The following is a 21,647-nucleotide window of genomic DNA, read 5'->3' as shown; positions in this document are numbered from 1 at the left end:
AATAATACTAATCTATTACTCCACTTATTTATGGTATAGATCATCTAATTAGGGACGGAGGTAGTAACATAAAACAGTACCTTGGTAGTGTCGCACCGACACCTAAAAACTTCCTCCGTCCTTAAAATTTGAGATGACTAGTGTTCAACTAAAAATTACAAATTAAATTGAAACAACTCGTACTCCCGCAGTTAAATGGATTTGGCAGTGCAAACTTGAAGGACGTACTTAGTTGGGTTGTACTATCACTTTACTGCGTACAAAATCTGTAATTATGGATAAAACATATTAGAATGAAAATGAGGATCACAAAAACAGTATTTCAAACATATTCAAGTTGTAAAAGGTTAGATAATTACAAATACGGTGTAGGCCTATGATGGCATGGTATATTTAGCTTAACTCGTATCTATTTGCATTGTACATGAGAGTTGATGAATATTTTAGGCCAACTCCACATATTCAAATTGCACTTTTGTTTGCCCAACGCGGCCGGACGAGAATTGGTATAATGCACTGAACTCTGGTGATTTAAATTGGTACAATCAGCATTCTCCGACAATGTTCTGCTATTTAAAACGTCCAACTAACCACTGTACACTCTGATCAAAATAAAAAAACATAAAAGCCACTGGACACAAGGACCTATGCACATGGAGCAAACCAAAGAGACTACTATTTGGATGACCAGGAATTGACCCCATGCCATCTTTAAGTCGTGCAAGAATGAATGGTGGTTGTCCTTCAAGAAACATCACCTTCACAGCTTAAAAGATCTACCCAATCTTATCTGTTCCCAAATTTCTCATTTAAAAGTAACTCAACAGCTTAAAAGAGACAAGAAAAAGATGGCTACAGAAAACAGATATCCAGAGACAGAATATCAAGAAAAACAAACTCCATTTCATGGAGATCTTTTAGATAAAATAGTTTCCCACATACCAACAATCCATCTTGTTCCATCGTTCTACGTTTCTAAATCTTGGCAGCGTGCAGTCTTTTCTTGTGTTGGCAACCCTTCACGTTCTAAACCATGGCTTATAATCTATGTCTAGAGCCGAAAAAATCTTTCATCAACCACCACTCACGCGTACGATCCTAGCTCAAATGTTTGGATGAAAATTACAGGACCATCAAATGTGACATATACATCACCACTCCGGTCCTCTCATTCTGATACTCTTTACATGTTAAGTCCTTCGAAATTCAGTTTGTCATCTGATCCGCTTCATGAAATGTGGCTTGACGTTGTCGGACCAAAAGTTTGGAGGACTGATCCAATCGTTGCAATTGTTGGGTCGTGCATTGTGGTTGCTGGTGGTACTTGTGATTTTGAGGATGATCCACTCACTGTTGAGTTATATGACACTGCGTGCCCAGGTTGGTTCACTTGTCAACCCATCCCTAATATACCGAAGGACTCTGCTGCTTCCATATGGTTATCTGTCGCGGTTTCAGACTACAAAATGTATTTGCTTGAGAAAAAATCCGGTACATTTTGCTCGTTCGACCCAAGTACAAAGACATGGAGCGGGGATATTGGTTCATTTGATCTGCGCCCGGACCCAGCTATCTATTTCTCGGTTATTGGTTTTGTAGGTGGTCGTTTGATACTCGTTGGGCTCATGGGCGATCCTGAGAATGCTGAAAGTTTAAGAATTTGGGAAGTGAATTGTGATAGTTTTAAGTAAAAATTAAGCGCACGCCCAAAGAAAATAATATTCTCATTGTCAGGTCCACAATTAATTTTAGGTACCGTGACACGCATAATTATTTCCGTGACACCCATAATTATATGAAATTATTAAAAATGTCTGCATGACGGATTATGCATCCGCATGACGGGTTATGCATCAGGGGTATAATTGGCAACGTAACTTGGATATAACATATCTAAAAATCCGCGCCTTGCAACTTTACAAATTTTATATCGTTGGAAATCTTTTTAAGAGAGCTATGCAACGAGTACAAACAACAATATCAAATTTTTGTTTTTCACGAAAAAAACAGAGGTGATCATCATTTTTGGCAAAATTTCGAAAATTGAGTACACAACCATTATGCAGCCACAAAAAAAGATGCATAACACATTCTGCAGACGCATACGAATTATGCAACCATTTTCTCGACTGCATAACATCTATAACAAGTTATGTAACCTTTGTTTTGTTTTTTTTTAGTGTGTACATAAAAAATTGATGCATAATGCAGTATGCATCCATATTTACGGATGCATATCAGGTTACGCATCTATTTTCTCGATGCATAAAAGATTGTGCAACAATTTTCTCGATGCATAATGCATTATGCAGTCATATTTTCACGACTGCATAACATGTTATGTAGATATTATTGTAGGTGCATGACAAGTTATGCAACCTTATTTTTTGTTGGTTTCAGTACTAACAAAAAAGTAGCTGCATAACGGGTTATGCAACCATTCTCTGGACTACATAACAAGTTATGCAAACAAAAAAAAACTGCATAATTTATCATGCACCTACAATAATAGCTGCATAACGTGTTATGCAATCATTTTCTGCACTGCATAACAAGTTATTTTGCATTTTCATTATATACCACATGCATATTATGAAATTGTTGCAGCATTTATCTACCTCAAGCACCTAATTGGCTAATCACTTAAATATCACGAACCTGCCTATTAAAATACACTATCCTAAAGTAATGCAAATGTACAACATGATATATAATGAATCAAGGTTGATATAAAGATACAGGTATCACGAAGTGTTCCAATCAAAAAATCAAACCAAAACATTACAACGAAGGTATGTTATTTTACCTATTAAACTGAAATGGTTGTGCAAATGACGGTACATTTGCTACAGATTACTAATAAGTATCAAACATGTCTACGTACTCGCATTATAAAAAGGACCGATTAATAATCCATTTGAGTGTGCAAACATTTACGTACCTCTGCTTCAACGAATCCAACAACTTGAAAATGTACTAGAGCCATGCGTCAATAAGCCCTGACCCATCAAAATTTCGAGCTTGAAAAATCCTCAAAAATATAGCCCGAGCATCACTTTTTAAGTTGAAATGAAAGATTCTCCATTGCCTCCCCAAAATACCCCCCTCCATGTTAGATGCAGGTCATTACTCCACAAATTGAAACAAAGATTAATTCTAAATTTGCAATATCACCTTGTCATCTGTGTTTAGGAAGATAAAAATGGACCAGCAATTCCAACTCCACCTTATATTGTTTGCAAAATGGAATCCAGAACTTGGCGAGACGAAAAGCCTCTAACAGAGCGTAAAACGTCAGCTCTGACCCACCGTCATCGGACAAGTAGAGACTGAAATTCTAAGCTAGGTACTTAAAAGCCATCACTAAAAAAAGTGTTAATCACCGTTATTGGTGGTTCTATTGTCCGCAGTACATACAAATACAAATACACACCAGGTAAATTCTCCTCATATTTGCAATGAAACAACGCGAACGCCAAAATTGAATTCTAATTATAACGACAGTGCAAGAGCAATTATAAATATAAGGTTTTAGAGACCGTTGTTCATACAACCACCGACTCCCAACATAACAGTCCACTGCTAATGATTTCGAAGGATTTCTCAAGTATGTAATTGTGTTATGTGATTGTCCGTTTTTCTACATGATTACCCAGGACAAAAACATTTCCTAGGCATACACAATTCGAACCCAATTTCATTTACACAAGTGAAAAGTCAAAACACAACCACATAATTAAACACCCAATTACCATATCTAATTGATACTTGGAAAAACAAACAACTTCGAAAATCTCTAATTCACTCTCTGATTCAGTGATTACCGGTAATTATATCAGATCTTAAATCTTCTGTAGATGAGCACTCTCCAGCTAGATCTACGGTGGTTCTCAAAGTCTGTAGATACAGGTAAACCATTAAACCAAAACCTAATGAAACAAAAGTGTAATCAATAATTTCTCTCTTCATTGCAGCCAGACAAGAAAAGTTCATTCATCGGGGAAAAAGAAGAAAAAGTTTTGAAGAAGAAGAAAAAAACAACAAAAAAGACGAAAACATGATTTTATAAATAATGGGTTTCGGAGGAATTTTCCTCTATAAAATGGGTGCGCGCGTGAACTTCTCCGTCCTTGAGTTTCACGGTGGAGAAAAACTGAAAAATAGGTCTCCCTTTAGTTTTCACTAGTTTTAATTGTGAAGAGGTAGGAAAGATGCCGTGGGAGATGTTGGATATGCTTAAAAATGAGAATTCGACGCTATTGTCGATCGATATTTCAGTGGCAGAGAATTTCATTTACATATACAATTCGTCGGAACTGAGAGATATATTCTTTTGTGATTTGAGTGCAAGGGTACGTCAATGGAGTAGCATCCGATGTACATTCTTGAATGATCGAGTTCTCATGGATAGGTTTGTTTTTACGTGCTCAAAGGTAAACCTTGATAATCTTCGAAAGGCTTTCTGGGTAGGAAGTAAGAAATTCAAGGTAGAGCTGGCTGAGACAGTGCTTATTCAGTAGGTGTTGTTTGTTAGTTGTATCATGTTCGTGTTGAAATTCACCGACAATTCACAAAATCCAAATATAACTCAATTTAGTTAATAAACACGAGATTGTTGTGTCCTACCACGATAATTTCCGCATTGAATGATTTTCAGTTCATTGAAGCGTTCAACTGCCACCAGGGAACTAAATCGCTGTTCACCTGTCCAACAGATTTTAGCATGATCTTTCATTGAATTATTGATCTACATATCAATAATATTGGTGCTAGTGGAAGATTACACGTACTCGTCCCAAATTTGTGTGATTTTTGACTTAATCTACCATACTGCAGAGTTTCATAGGACTCAACTTATGTTGATTATTGCGAGCAGCCTCACTATTATTACACGACTCAGTTCTTAACATCCCTCAGTGAAAGGAACACAAGTACACAACTTATCTGATAGTTAACCACGTCCGAAAAAAACCAAAATACCTTTTCTCCTGGTGTGAATATCCTGGGGCTTTCCGACTTCCGACCTGCCGTGTAGTGCAAGGGGGATGTCCTGTCCGTTTTAATGTTGTGGTAATATTTATTCGTGTGACCAAAAAAAATCCTTTATTCCGGTTTTACCAAACCCTGTAAATATTCGCGGATCTCTCCATACCTATACGGAAAAATTATGCTAAGGTCCAATCCATGGATAACCCATAATATGAGACCCCTAGTTAAAAGAGCTTTAAAACCAGGTCCCGAATTAAAAATAAATTTTAATAGAGGTCGAAATGACCATAATAACCTTCCGTATTTATATGACCATACCAACCCTTTTCATCACAACCACCACATTCGACTATTTTAGAGAGAGAGAGAGAATTGCAGAGAGAGAAAAAATTTCAGATCCAAAAACCCTAGAAAGAAGAAGAAGACGAAGAAAGAAGAAGAAACAGAAGAAAGAGAGGTTTGAATCTATCTTCGATCTTCTCATTTTCCTCTGATTTAGGTTTGGATTTCACATGATTGACGTTTTGATTTTGTTGTTGTTGTTGAAATCATTCGGTGCAGATCTCGTTCTGGAGCTATCGTTGTTTAATCTAAGCATATCACTACTTTGTTCAGGTTTCTTCATTACTAAGATGTAAGTATTTCTCCATCTTCTAGGTTCATTTGTATTTCAGAAATTTCATTTCTGTTTTGATTTCAGAGATGTTACTGTTTCAAAACCCTAGAAACAGTAAGTTGAACTAAAATCTGATTTAATTACTACATCAACTGTAAGTTGATTGATGTTTTGATTTCATTTATCTCTTGATTTTGTGATTATTTAGGGTTTCGCAATTTAGGTTTCATGATTTGAAATCAACTGATTTATATTCTCACAATTTTCACTGTAGATTCAGATTCAGGCGATAATCAACTAATTTACATTCAAAATGCCGAGAGGAAGAAGGAATCCCCCTGAAGAAGATCCTGCAATAACAGGTATTATGATTCTTTTCCTTTAAGATTCCATTTACTATTGGGGTGTATGTTTTGTGATGATAAAATGTTAGTGAAAACATTCAAAATGATATAGCCTATGTAACTTTAGAAATAGAGCATGTGTAACTTTAAGTTACACATTCAAAATCTAACCACTGACTGTATTGTGGTTTGTATATTGAGTGTGTAAATTGGAGTTACACATACAAATGAGCCTATATAACTGTAAGTTACACATTCAAGATGTCACCACTGACTTTCCAAGGGGTTTTGTAACTATAATTTACACATTTAGAATCTCATGTTCTGATCATATGTATGCCTGTGAATGTGTAACTTTACAAAAATGTGCATGTGTAACTATAATTTACACATTGAAAATCTCACTACTAACTTGCCAATTGACTGTGTAACTAGAAGTTACACATGCAAAATCTAACCACTGATTTTCCAATTGCCTATGTAACTAAAAGTTACACATGCAAAATACCACCTATGACTGTATTGTGTTTAAATAATATGCATGTGTAAGTTAAGGTTACACAACACATAATAGAATGATTCAGTTTGTATACTTGGCAAGTACACATAGTTTGTGACATGATTTTGATTTTGCAGTTATAAAGGAAAGTATTTGATAAGTACACAACATACTGACTCATACTATTTTTGTGTGTGATGTGTACAGGAAAATTAAGGCAATCGTTAAATGTCGTTAAGGATTTGGTAAAGGTGATAAAACCTATAGGACTGACTGATAGGGCTCAGAAATATCTTAGGAGAGCTGCTTACGGTAAACTCGTAATGATGTATTATGATGAATATGACCCAGCTGTACCAAGTACAACAAGACAAATTAGTACCAACAAACATGGAGTCTTGAAGCTATTGAACTGCTTTGATATGGATTGTGAGACACTGTGTTCGTTCAAGTTTGGTGATGATAAGTTTATAGAGTCTACACCGGCAAAGCTGGCTGGTATATTTTGCATGCAAAGGATAGGAAGTAGAAAGGGTCAAAATATGTTAAAGTACTTCTCTCATCGGGATTTGATTGACAATGTTTTATACAACAAGTACTTCACCGATATCAAGTCTACGAAACATCAGACGACAGTGACTAAGACAAACATTTTAGAGAAGATAAAACAACTTATGACCAAAAGGAGCAAAAGTGGGTGAAGAAGGAAAGTTGATGAGAAGGATCTAGTTTGTTTGATAGGTTTTTATCTTTGTCGTGTATTCTTTTTTGGCGACGTAAATGCTAATGGAGTGAACGTGAAATATATTAGTATCGTTGAAACATATGAGACGGTGCTCAAGGTGTCTTGGCCTGATTTAATACACGAGCACTTGTTTGAAGAGATTCATGGTAATATTAATTGCTTGGAAAATGTGAAGGCTTGTGTGCATTACCTACTGGTAAAGCTTGTGTGTAATTTCTATTCCAGCAGTTTTAGTGTTATGTTCAGGATATTTTGGTTCAATCGACTAATTAAAATTTATATATTGCAGTTATTGTTTGATGAGCACGCACCATAAGACTCAATCCCGAAAGTTGCAAACCACGAAGAAGATATCCCAAGGGTTGGGAGGTGGGATCTATACCAGATTTCTGATTACATTTATAGAACAGACATGACAGAGTTTACGGTAAGTGTTATATGTTAGTTGGTTTATTTTTTGTAAATTTATGGTAGTATAATTTAGATATAAGTTGGATGTAATCAAAATTGTGATGTGTAGCTATAATTTACACATTTTGACGTGCTTGTGTAACTTATAGTTACACATGCAAAGATAACACCAGTGAATTCAATTTATATGTGTAACTATATCTTACACATATAAAATGTGCTTATGTAACTTTAAGTTACACATACAACTGAAAATTTGTACATTTAGAATGTGCAAATGTTTTTGATATCTCTTAAGTTAACATCTCCATCTGTTAATTGCATCCAACTGCTAGCTTTGTGGATGAGTTTTCACAGATTGAAAAGCATCTTGGTATATCAACCGTGGTACCAAGTAAGGCGACCTGCAAAGGTGGCTGAAAGAGCAAACCATTGAGAATGGACAACTAAAAGAGCAACTGCAAGAAAAGAAAAAAGTGCTCGATGCAGTGCATAAACTTGCCAGAGCAGGGATAAAAGATGAGAACGTCACCGACAAGCACATTTTAGCTTGTGAAATTATGCTATCAATGGGAATTCAACCTTACGATGTGACCCAGGAAGAGTATATGCAAAGAGGAGATGGTGGACAAGGACATGGAGGTACTTAGAATCAGGAAGAGCTTATGCATCAAGGACATGGAGGTACTGAGAATGGAGATACTGAGCAAGAGAAAAAGACTGAGCAAGAGAAAGAGAAAGATGACACAGAAACTTCCTTCCATGAAGAATGTAAGTAGTTGTTCATTTTTAATATGCTTCTTTAACTTGATAGTGATAATGATATATTAGTTGACATGTGTAGAGGTACCAAATTAGTTGACACTAAGGTACAAAATTAGACTTAGTAATTGTTGAGTAAACAGATCATATGGATGTGTAATCCCTAGTTACACATGTTAGGTATCCAAGTCATATATTACACATGCTAGGTATCCAAGTCATATGCATGTGTAGCTGTCGATTACACATGATATATTCATCTTGAAGTTTTTTTAAAAAAATTAACATCATCATCAGTTTCCTAAATAAATAAAGTTTCTCATTTCAATACTTGTGCAGTTCCATGTATCAGTCCAGCAGCTGGAAATACGCCAAAAATTATGCAAGCTCAAACTGCTGCAGAGGGGCGCAGAACAACACTCAGGACATATAGTTCAAGTATGAAGAGTGTGACAACATGCAAGGCTCCTCCAAAGAAAAATCCCACTGGTAAGAAAAAGCCCAATCCTGCAGATGTTGTCGATGATGAGGCGCAGAAGAAAGCTGATGAAGAGACACATGTTGCTGATGAGGCGCAGAAGAAAGCTGATGAAGAGACACATATTCCTGATGAGGCGCAAAAGAAAGATGCAGAAGGAAGTGTAGTGGTTGATCCGCAGGAGAAATCCGCAGGTGATGATGCAAATGTCATTGAAGAGACACTTGCAACTGTAGATGATAGTTTTGTTATGACTGCTCCAACTCTGGAAACACCTTCAACTTTTGATGACAGTTTTTCTTCAACACATTTTGATGATTCCTTGGTGATAACTGCTACAACACAGGAAACACATCCTGACCAAGGTGATATGATGGATGTAACTGAAATGATAGATGCAGTTGTCAGCGACATTAATCAAGCTGAAGGAATTTATGAACATGGACCTGCAGAGATGGAGAATGCAGAACCTACATCCAGTGGTAAACCATCTTCCTTTTGAAACTTCTTATTATTTTTTTCCTGTTGTTGTTTATAATGAATGTGTAACTTCTAGTTACACATTATAAAATGCATGTGTAGCTTCAATATACACATTGTATATGCATGTGTGACTTAAGGTTATACACATTACACACTTTGATATTAGACTATTTTTTGCACTATTAGTATCTTAGTAACACCTATGCAAGTATAACTTTAGTTTACACAATCATGACAGTTTTTTAATGATTATCCCTATTTTTATTGTTCCACAGCTCAAACTCAACTGAGTAGTAATCCAACTACTTTTAGCCTTGGCCTAGACAATACTCCATTACCTGTCGGAGAACTAGTCAAGGGAGTTGTGAATGAACAAAGCCAACCTCTAATCATACAACAACGCTGGCTGAGGAGCAAAAAAGCTGAGAATCAAGATCTCCAAAAGTATGAAAGACATCCAAAGAAGAGTAAGGGTGTTGTTATTGAAGAAACAATGGTTGCAGTCCCAGAGGTAGAAGAAACTGTAGTCGCAGGTGCTGAAGAGGATGATGGGACAATGCGCAAGGATGTAAAAGGTTCTCAGATTATTGAAACCCTGAAAGAAAATCAAAAACAAAGAGTGCTTGAATACTTCAGTACACATCGCAAACCGTAAATAAATGTAAATTATTGATTCTGTTATGGTTTTAAGTTAAGATTGTTATGTTAAACGTTGTTTCTTACTACTTGGATTATGTTATGTGGTTTAAATTTTTCTTATTTTTAATGCAGAGACATTGTTTGGATGGAATTGAAAGATGATGGTACCTCGATGTTCGGTATAAGTGGAGAACTTATTTTTCATCTAACCAACAAAGAGGCCTACTTGGAATCAGAATTCATTGATTTTTTATACTAGCAGGTTGAGGAAAAAGATGAACTCAAAGCCAAAGTATCAAAACATCGATATTCCTCTCCACAAAAGAATATGTAAGTACTTCGGAAAATTTAAATCTATTGTATGTAGATTCAAAAAAGGTTAAATTTAAAATCTTCTTGTATGTAGATTCAAAAAAAGGTTTAAGTAACTGAGAGTTACACATGCTTCTACAATATGCATTTATAACGTTCATTCTTTTTCTTTCTGTTTACGCAGGAATGTTTTCTGAGTGATAGGAATGAATTCAACAGATTCTGGATTCCAAAGATTGCTAAAGAGTATCGTGATATCCAACCAGTCAAAATATTCGCAATCATGAGTAACAACAAGACCCATTTTTCACTACTGGAGTATGACCTTACTAGCAGTGCAGGTTGGTCCCATAGGAACTCGTTAAGCGATGTGCATGTCAGGAAACATCACTTTGATCAAGCTAAGATTTATGCAGCTGAAATAAGTCAAGCACTGAACTATCGGATTCTTCTTGATTTGAGGCTGAAGGCCAAAAATGCCCACTCGCCTAAACAAGGTTCATATCCTGATTGTCTGTTATTTGTATGCTATTACATGAAGTATGGAATGAAGAATACAACATTTGAACAACAATCATCTCGCGTAGGCACACACCTGCACAAGGAAACGGGTCGAAAGGTGGGTCGCATGAGAGCAAGCATGCTTTTCAAGATTATTTCAGATGAAGACAGTAGATCTGATTAAACATTATTGTAAAAACAGTTTGTTGGATTGAAAAAATTTGATACTATTATGTTTGCAAAACAAGTTAAAACTTCTATACTTTGACAGATAGTAGTTCTTTAATTAAATAGAAAGTTATCTATCTTTTTTTGTTGGAAAAATTTAATAATAGTTGTTATAATGTATTCTTAAAACTAATTTTACATGATTGCAAAAGGAAAAGTTACTTAAGGTGTAACCTGAGTTTACACATGCATTTATAATGTGTAAACTAATGTTACACATGCATATTTTTGAGTGTAAACTGAAGTTACACGTGCATATTTTTGAGTGTAAACTGAAGTTACACATCTATTTTGGAGTGTAAACTAAAGTTACACAAACATTTGACCACTGCTCAGAAGTTAAGGAAAGGGAATGTTACTTAAGGTGTAACCTGAGTTTACACATGCATTTATAATGTGTAAACTAATGTTACACATGCGTTCACAACAATGTAATTTCTGGTTACACATCCATATTTTAGAGTGTAAACTGAAGTTACAAAAGCATTTGACCACTGATCAGACGTACACAATAAATCAAAAATAAAATAAAATGCATTTCAACTGTGAACTCACAAAATATAAAATCTGAATGAATGATCATTGCACATAATCAACGTTGCAGAAAAATAAAAACGTTTGGTCCATGCGAACCGAAATGAAGAAAACTAAAAAACAAATAACCCAAAAAAAATAAGAATCCACACATAAAATCATTACTTGCAGAAATGAACTTTGGTAGACTCAGGCTAGGGGGTGTGTACTTCGGAGGATTCTTGCAACTTTCCCTGTTGTGACCTGTTTCCCTGCAATTGGTGCAATGAACTTTCCTCTTTACCTTATTCTCACCTTTAATTAGAATACTTTTTCCTAGGGGTCTACATGGTTGCTTCTTTACGATAGGAGGGTTGATGGTATCGTCTAGATGAATTTCAACAGGCCTGTTGTAGTTGGGAATCGGCTGGATGGCATGCATATAAGTCTTCCTAAAATAGTCTCTTGTAAAATACGGTGAAATGAAATCAATAGCCTCACGTTTAATCTTCCGTATGGCTGCAAGAGCATGAGCACAAGGGAAAACCATATACGCGCCACCTTGAAAAAAACAAAAACAATCAAAAAATCAGTTAGTTGCACATACAAATCATAAAACACTCAAAATTAGCTAGTTACAGGTGCATATACAGGATGTGTATCTTTAAGTTACACTTGAAAAATAGATGTGTAACTAGTATTTAGACATGCATATGTCTAATGTAACTGGAAGATACACATTCTAAAAAAAATGAACATACAGAGAGAAGAAAAATCATAAGAAACCAAACCTTTGACAGGTGCAAGTCTTATGTTCGAGGTCCACCATGTGAGACCTTTCGCTAAAAACTTCAAACACGGTAGGACTAGCAACCAATACTTTCCAAGCCAAACCTTCATCTTGAAGAGCCGCAATCTTTTCCTCATACTCAGGGGTTAATGAATTCATCATATTAGCGCCAATTTCACGACGCTCTGCCATGAAGCACATTATTTTCCTCCTAATCTGAAAAGGAACAAAAACTTATGAATACATAAAGTGACAAAACAATAAATAAAAGATAACAACAAAAAAAAAAACACACACTCAATTAACCTGATCAAGAAGAGCAGATGCAAGCATCTTCTTGTGAACCAGAACCCAGTTATTGAGTGATTCTGCTAGATTACTAGATGTTCGTCCATACCGAAAACCTTTGAAATAGGCATTCGCATACGCTTCAGGTGGGATGGTCTCGATGTAATCAGCCACCCAATCGCATTTCAAGTCTCAAATCTTATGTATGGCCTTCGCATGGTTTTCAGGTGAGAATGCGTATGTCGCCTCTTGGAAAAGGTCCATCACAAGCGAGTACCTAGGATCTGATCCAGTGATGGTCAGATTCTGCGTCAAATGATAGTAGCAGAAGTTGTGGAACGAATCTGGATAGACAAGTGGAACACCCTGCAAGAGTCCTTCATGGAGATCCGAAAGGAAGGTGATTTGCCTCCCATCACCAACAACTTCAGTCAAATTCCTTAAAAACCACTCCCGGTTGATGATAGTCTCAGAATCAACTAGTGCCACAGCAAGCGGGAAAAATCTTACAAAAAAAATTGTGCAGAATTGAAAAAATAATAAGTGTCACAAAAAAAAAAGAAATGTGTAAATACAAGTTACACATGCTAAAATAAATGTGTAACTTAAGGTTACAGATGCTATTTTCTTAGTTATACACTGAGTAAAGTAATGTGTAACTGAGAGTTACACATGTGTAACTCTCAGTTATTTGTCAACTGAAGTTGTTCTAAAAAAAACACATAAAAAAAGCGTACCTGTACCACCATTGTTCCCAGTAGCTTCCATCAAGCAACCTCTGAATCTACCAGTAAGGAAAGTAACATCCAAGTATACCATTGGCCGACAAAACCGGTACCCTTTGATGCATGCAGCAAATGCGATGAAAATCTGTTGGAACTGTTTCTGGGCATGATTAAATTCAAAATTTATCACACTACCAGGGTTTGTGTCCCTTACAGCATCAATATACCATACCAAGTTCGAGTAGGACTTCACATCGTCGCCATAAATCGTCTTATAAACCTTTTCCCTACCATTATAGGCCTGATAGTACTCCATGGTAATCCCATAGTTGGTATGGAAATCAGCTGCAATCTTCTTAGGATTCTTGTTAGGATTTTTCCGAACTTCTTTCTCAATCAAACTAGACATGAAGCTGGTGGAGTATTTTTGATTCAAGTTGCGCCCACCAGCACCACAAATGTGCTCAGGGTTATAAGATCTGACCTGAAGAGGTTCATACAAAATATAAACAAATCAACAAAAAATAATATGGTGCAAAAAACATCATGTGTAACCCAAAGTTACACATACTATAACAAAACATAACATATGCTAAGCATAAGATGACAGAACACGGAAAAGCTACCTGAAACATTTCGTTCCTTTCGTCAATAGAAGCTGCATGAAATTTCCAGCCGCATTTTTCATATGCACACTTAGCCGTGAACCTAGAACGCTCATTGTGAGTTACAATCATGTTGTAACCAGTGTGAAGACGATACTTGGTGTAAGCAACCCTGATTTGCTTAACTACTTCAACAAACACATGACCAATCTCACCAAGAACCTTGGGACAACCATCCGATAACAAAGGTTTCGTATGCTTGCTTTTATCTTCCAAATACATTGCAACAGTAAGATTGTTTCTCGATGAAGACGTACTAGAACCATTAGAAATAGAAGAATCTGCCCTAGAGCTAGAGGAAGAGGCCACATGAGTAACATTTTGCAAGAAAATATCAACACTGGTCTTCTGTTTACTATTTGTGATGGATATAAGAGCTTGCAACGAATAATCACAGTCAAGCGGAAATTCTTTCCCACTTTCTCGGAAGAAGAAATAAATACCAAGTGGAGTAAACTGCTTCCATTCCTTGCAAACTTGTTCCTTAAACTCATCAAGTTTGATATCAGTATTAACACGCATGGTAATGAAATCTGAAAAGTAGCGAACAACAGCAATGCAACTAACAGCATCCATGAGAACCTAAAAAATATCAAACATACAATAAAAATATCAAAATTTTAAAACGAACGCAATTCACTCGGGGGCGTTGCCCCCTCGTCAGAAGTATATTCTATGCGGCAAGCTAAATATGAGTAAAAGATACAAATGCTTACAAATAAACATGTTACATGACATATATATGTAACTTCAACTTACACATGCTTAAAAATACAACAGGATATATATCTGTAAACTAAAATTACATATGTTGTAACTAAAAAGCATCTACATCTTCCTTACACATGCTTAAAATACAACAGTATATATATGTGTAACCTCAAGTTACATATACTGTAACAAAATAACAACATGTCTAAAATAAATTTGAAGTTGTTCTTTTGAAACAAAATTGTTTCTTCATACTCCTCTTAGTATCAACAAAAAGTAAACAAAAAATTAACAGATCGGACATGCAAGAACACAAATAATTCAAAAAAAAAAATTTGAAAACAGATCTGAAATAAAAACAAAATAAAATTCTTACCTAGATTTGTTGTTTTCTTTCTTCTGAAACAATGTTTCTTCTATTCCTCTTCTCAGTATCAAACAAACCTGTGTAAGCATCAACAAAAACATACTCAGTATCAAACCAAATAAGAAAAATTAAAAAACTAGATCCAAATCGTAACAATCGAAAATCAATTGAATTGAAAACCAGATCCAAAATACAATTTGTACCTATGTTGATTTCTCCCCAACTGTCTTCTTCCTCTTCTCAGACTAAACAAAATCGAAACAGAACAAAAATCCAAAATCAGTAGAAGATAGAAATCAAACAAATCAATCAGAAAAACTAATGAATCAAACCTATTTGATACAAAGAGAAAAGATGAACCAAACCTATTTGTTGTTCTTCAATGCATTGTCTCAATCTCGTCAGATCTAAAATTCAGTGAATAACATCAACAAATTGAGAATAAAATAATGAATCCTTGTTCTTCCTCTCGTCTTCAACACAGCAGCAAACTACCGAATTCTTGTTCTTCAATGCAACGATTTCGTGTGAAGAAAAAACCTAATTCTGTTTCTGAAGAAAAAATCAACGAGAGTAGAGAGAATAGAGAGCTGAAAAACTAATTGATTTGATTTCCTATTTCTGTTACCGTATAAAACAATTATAAATACTGGAGGTTAATTATGGTATTTTCAGATTTATTAAAAAAGGTACTGACGTCAGCAATCCGGGAGAATTCAAAACCTGGCCCCAAAAATTAAAGTTCTGGGCCTAAAAATATTAAAAATTGAATGTGTGGAGTTGATACTGGAGGATCCATTTTGTGGGGCTTGTATATATTGAACCCATATAGTAGGGGGTTCTAGCATTTTTCACATACCTATATACCTATCTTTATGTACATGTTGTCTTTTGTCTCCTTCCTTCAACAGTAAGGTTTTTTTCGAGTAACCCTATAAATATTCGGATCTCTCACATCGATGAAGGGGGTTTTAATGGATAATTTCGATATTCTCCCCATAGAGATTACAGTTGACATTCTAACTCGTTTACCAAGTGAATCAGTTCTATATTGCAAGTTAGTATCCAAAATATGGAGAAATCTTATTCAATATCCATCTTTTTGTCGGATGCACTTAAATCGTCTCATTGATCATTATGAAGATTATTCTGGTATGTTGAGTTTTCTTGCTTTGGCTGAAGATAAAAAATTCTACTATTTTGAATATAATGATAATCTTGAGACACCTATCAATAATATCAGAAGGTTCAAGTATACTTCTCCGTTGGAGTTTAATAATGCTTTTCTTGGTTCGTTTAATGGTTTGATCTGTCTTCGTGATTCGACTGACTATTTTCATATATGTAACCCTATGACTAAAGAGTATGTTATTATTCCTGAACCAAAGAGAAATCACGGCCATTATTGGTTAATTGGATTTGGTTAACTTCCTTCGACCAATGAGTACAAAGTTTTTGCAACGTATAAAGAAGCCTACTCTTTTGAGGTTGTGATATATACTCTTGGCAGTGGCAGTGGATAGAGAAATGCTGCAAAGCTTGATTTTGATATTTACAGTAACAAAATAGGTGTCTTTCTGAATGGTGTGAAAACTTAGAATTGATGTTGAATAGATGTTCTTACAATGTTATTATTGGATATCTATTACAGATACATGAGAGGAGTATTTATAACAGACTCTTGACAGAATTAGTGTCATTGACTTGACCTATTCCTAATACACCCCCCTCAAACCTTACATGCATACACAGTAAGAGTTTGACAAGTAATACTAAACTCTCTCAAAGTAAGTTGCAAAAGTGAACTAGCACTAGCTACAAAAGTAGTAATCTGGATAGCAAAAATCAGTCAGGATTAGCTCTAAAAGTATCAGCAATACTAATATAGCAGAGAGTGGAAGCCACAAAAAGAAGCAACCAGCAAACACCCGATAAGTCGCAATACAACACCAGTATCACATGCCATAATAGTAGACTAATTGTTGTTGCAGACGAATTTATGAATGGAGAAAGCATTATTGGTATAGACTAAAGAGGAGCAACACTGCACGGCTGGTAACAATGAGAAATCTCAACATACCAGAGCAAGATGATCAACACAGATTTAAGAAGAAGAATCCGACTGTAGCTGAACTTTGTAGCTGTAGAGATAGTGGAAGCAGGCAACTTCGCAGCTGGTAACATCACAAATATAGGCAAAGGTGATAGAATGGCTAATCAAACCTGCAGTGAATCTTGGTTTTATGCACTATATGACACCGAAACTGAAATATCTTGCCTTGAACAGTAAAAAATAGTTGCAGCTGTGGTAGTATGAGAAGCAGGTGATGGCACAAGATACACAAAACATGAGAAATCGATGCAGATAGAAGTCGTTGGCGCAGGAGAACCATAATACTGGCAGAAATCCAAAAAAGTATAGTTGCTAGCAGATCAGCATTACCAAATGAATACATATGCACTGAGAAGTAGCATTTGGAAGCAACAAATAATGTATTATTCCAGAACTTGTAAGTCCACTAAGAACACCAGCAACAATACTCAACTATGCAGAGAGAAACTGAGGTATGGAAAGTTATGTTGCCAGCAACAAAATATAAGAATAACAATCTATTTAGTTTTTAAGCACCAGTAGAAGTATTAACACCACCACTAGAATTAGTAGCAACACAAGGTGAATAACAGCAGAAATAGTAGCTTCTGACATTTGTTTTGGTGTTCTCTGTTGGTTAAGAGACTCAAATTATTTTTTGTGTTCTATGTTGGTTAAGAGACTCAAATTGTTGTTGGTGTTCTCTGTTGGTTAAGAGACTCAAATTGGTATTTAGAAACTGATGTTTGTAAGACCAGATCTGTAAAGGTATTGATATGACTCGTTTTGAAGTAACAAGTCATATAACTGGTTATTGAAATGTTTTTAGGACCAGTTAGGTACTGAAAAATTATTACTCCATATGCTAAAACATACACAAAAGAAGTAATAATGAACAAATGGGATTTTTTTTTAAGAAGTTATTACCCATATGAATGTTGAAGTTATTACCCAGAAATTTCTACTACTGTTGAATTGACGATGAAGTTGTTGCAATTGTAGAATTAGTTGCCACTGTTGTTGTTGTTGTGGTAAATCCATGTCTTCAATTGCTTCAACTGCAATTGTCGTTAGCTGCGACTAGTTGTTGTGATGTTGTTGTAATTCATGCTACCCACTGAAAGTACATCTTTGGAACAAAAAGTTCAGTAAGACCATCATTCAGTAACAGGGGCTCTCTAGATTTTGAAACTTGGATTGAAAAATCTTTATTCAATGTCCATAACTTGTTCCATCTTCAAGACTCCAGAAATATTTCACCGCAAGTTACGATTTGTTGATTCTTTCACTAATCCGTGTAATTAGAGATCAAGAGACGAATACACTATAGAATAACCTCTTGACAACATGAACTGTGAAGCATTAGCACTTTCAGTATCAAATGAAGAATAATCATCGTCCAAAGTAAAATCGACATCCATTAGTAGTTCGATAATATGGATCAAAGAAATCATCAGTAACAAAAATTGAAAAGATTCAAAATATGTAATAGAAGATTCATCGATTCTAACACCATTTGACGAAATTTTGCCTCCATTCTCAAAACTAAAAACCATCAAACTGTTGTGCTGGGAAGAACACATGATTTTAGGGGAAACCCAAAGAAGGTGATTTTGTTGATGAGAAAGATTTTAAATTTTAGGATTTGAAAAGAAATAATGAGTTGAAGGTAATGAACTGATGAGCAGAATATGAGGTTGGTTGTGGTGATGATCTAGTGGTATGAGTTTTGATGAAGAAACAGCTTCAGGGTCAGGGTTAGGGTTAAAAAGATGAATGAATCTTTGTAAAGAACAGAATCATTAACCAGCAATTTCAAGAACCCAAAGTTTAAAACCCTAATTTGAAATCAAGAATTGAGAATTTTTGTAATCGTAGCGAAAAATTACCTCCATCAAATTAGAATTCATCATTGTAGCCAAAAAAAAACCCAAATTTCTGATCATCTCAACAACAGAAGTAGAAGCTTCTTCAATATCAGAATTTGATTTCTTCTTTTTCTTCTTCTTCTTCGTGTAACCTTTTAATGATAATGATGATGATGATGATGCAGCGGTAACTAAAGATTGATTCTCCATGAAAGAAAAATATGGAGATGAAAACCTAGGATCGAAAAAGAATTTTAATGGTTGTTTTTCCCGAATGATACCATGTGAAAACTTAGAATTGATATTGAATAGATGTTCTTACAATGTTATTATTGGATATCTATTACAGATAAATGAGAGGAGTATTTATAACAGACTCTTGACAGACTTAGTGTCATTCACTTGACCTATTCCTAATAAATGGAGCTCTTTACTTTATGAGCACTAATAGTGGGATGATTGTGGTCTTCGACTTGGCAGATAAAAACATTCGTGAACATATTCTTATACCTGCTTGGCGTTATTGGCCGAGTAGAATAGGGGTTTTAGGTGGGCTTTTAAGATGTATTACGAAGAGCGACTCATTCTATTGCCGCACATCTTATGGCATATGGTTATATAGAAAGCAGAATGATAATCATGATACAAAAGAGCAGGAGGAACAATATCAGTCGTTGGGTTGGACTAAAGAGTTCAATCTAAGTGATTGGGAAGTATTATATTTTACAAAGAGTGGTCGTGTTCTAAGTTACAGTTCATCTAACTATCCCAATATTTACGATCCTAAAACTTCAATCACGGAAAGGCCGATGGATTTCTGTACTGAAGAATATTCCCAAGTATTCCCTCACAAGAACAAGTTAGTGTCGTTAAGAGAGTTGGGAGAAAATTTTTTCCAAAATAATGGAGTCGGAGAAAATCGAGGATGTAGAAAGCCGCGATTAGCCGATGAAGCAGTTGTAGAAAGATGAGATTCCAAGAAACATACTTATAAATGCTGGTAATATTTTCTTCCGAATGTAGAATTAATATTCTTATCATTATATATGTTCTGTATATGAGCTGCATTTTCGAAGGGAAAAACATTTTCACAAACCTAATGCTATTGGTAAGTTTTATATCATCAATCTCAATTGTAGTGGGGGTGGTTTTAATTTGGGGATAACCTATATTGCTTTGCTAGTTCTGCATTCTTTTAGGCTCTTGACCAAATTTTAATGTGAGAATGTGATCCATACTTTAATAACTTATTTCGTTTTTCTACGTTGGAGTTGAATAAGTATATGCTGCATAAGTAGAGGGAGTTGAATATATTGATTATTACTTTTCATTAGCTAATTGATAATTTTATGATTCTTAAATGATCGAGTTCTCATGGATAGATTTGTTTTTACGTGCTCAAAGGTAAACCTTGATAATCTTCAAAAGGCTTTCTGGGTAGGAAGTAAGAAATTCAACGTAGAGTTTGTCCATACAGTGCTTATTCGGCAGCTGTTATTTGTTAGCTGTATCGTAATTGCGCTGAAATCCAGAAATAAATCATAAAATCCAAATGTAACTCAGTAGTGAATAAACAGCAGAATGTTGTGTCCTACCACGAACAATCGTCGCACTGTATGATTTTCAGTTCATTTAAGAGTTCAACGGCCACGGACTTATTTAAGCATAATCTGTTGTTGAATTATTGACCTAGAACTGTGACTCCACTCCACTCCATAACAACAACATCCTTTATTATTGGTGCTACCATCATATCACAACCAAAAATCATCAGAATTTTCCACAGACTAGTTAATTACTCCATGATTTAACTACTACTCCAGCTTGACAAAATTTATCAAAAGAACACTTCTTGCTCGAACTGCTTTGAAAAGATACTAAGCACAAGAGATCATCCTAAGTCAAAAAAAAAAAAAAAAAAAAAAAAAACATGTCAATGCAAGTGGAACTGGAAATCACATGTACTCGTCCCAAATTTGTGTTGGATTCTTGACTTTAAATCTGTTGCGCCAAAGCCTGCGGAAGCGTTAGGTTTCACTGCTACAACGGTACCTCGGTATTGCCAAGAACACAATCACACATACAAGAAGAACAAGTATTTAACGAGGTTGAATCCTCGGGAAGGAATAAGCAATTTTATATATCACCGTATAGGTCGGAATATACAAAGCTCAAGCAGAGAATAAGAGAACTCTTACTAGTTCTGGTGTGTTTTCTCTAGTTCTCTCTAATGCTATTTATACACATCAATAGGACTGGACACATTCCTTAACAAGGATTACTTTCCTACAACTATAGGATTTCCTAACTTAGCTCTAATAGACAAACCTCTTAAGCTGATATACTTAGGATACAAGTACTTGGTTTCCTTAACAAACTAGATTTTCTAATCTAGTCCTTGACTGACCTACTAACAATTCTCCACCTCGGATCATGCATTCATGCATAAGACGATCAATAGATAAAATCACCTCCATCTTCCAACGTCGATTGAACCATCACTGGATGCCTACGTATCCTCAATAGGAATCAAACCCGACCGCAGTTCTCTGAAGTGGCCTTGCTAGAAGACCTCCACCAGGTTCCTAAGAACCTCTACTCCAAAAGGGTCTCTTACCAAA

The 21,647-nt window shown here is 35.4% G+C and overlaps 1 protein-coding gene across 1 annotated transcript; it reads left to right on the top strand.

Annotated features, from left to right (window-relative positions):
* Positions 1-1,115: 1,115 nt before the first annotated feature.
* On the top strand, positions 1,116-1,691 carry LOC113272200 (F-box/kelch-repeat protein At1g23390-like). The gene has a single exon (XM_026522080.1). The coding sequence runs from the start codon at positions 1,116-1,118 to the stop codon at positions 1,689-1,691; it is 576 nt and encodes a 191-aa protein (XP_026377865.1).
* The last annotated feature ends 19,956 nt before the right edge of the window (positions 1,692-21,647 follow it).

Source organism: Papaver somniferum, chromosome 4 (assembly GCF_003573695.1).
Source record: "Papaver somniferum cultivar HN1 chromosome 4, ASM357369v1, whole genome shotgun sequence".
In the NCBI taxonomy this organism is placed as follows: domain Eukaryota; kingdom Viridiplantae; phylum Streptophyta; class Magnoliopsida; order Ranunculales; family Papaveraceae; genus Papaver; species Papaver somniferum.
Note: the sequence above shows the minus strand (reverse complement) of the source record. Positions and strands in the feature narration are given on the sequence as shown.

Coding starts and splice junctions, on each gene's coding strand:
- LOC113272200 (XM_026522080.1), top strand. CDS start 1,116: ATGAAAATTACAGGACCATCAAATGTGACATATACATCACCACTCCGG.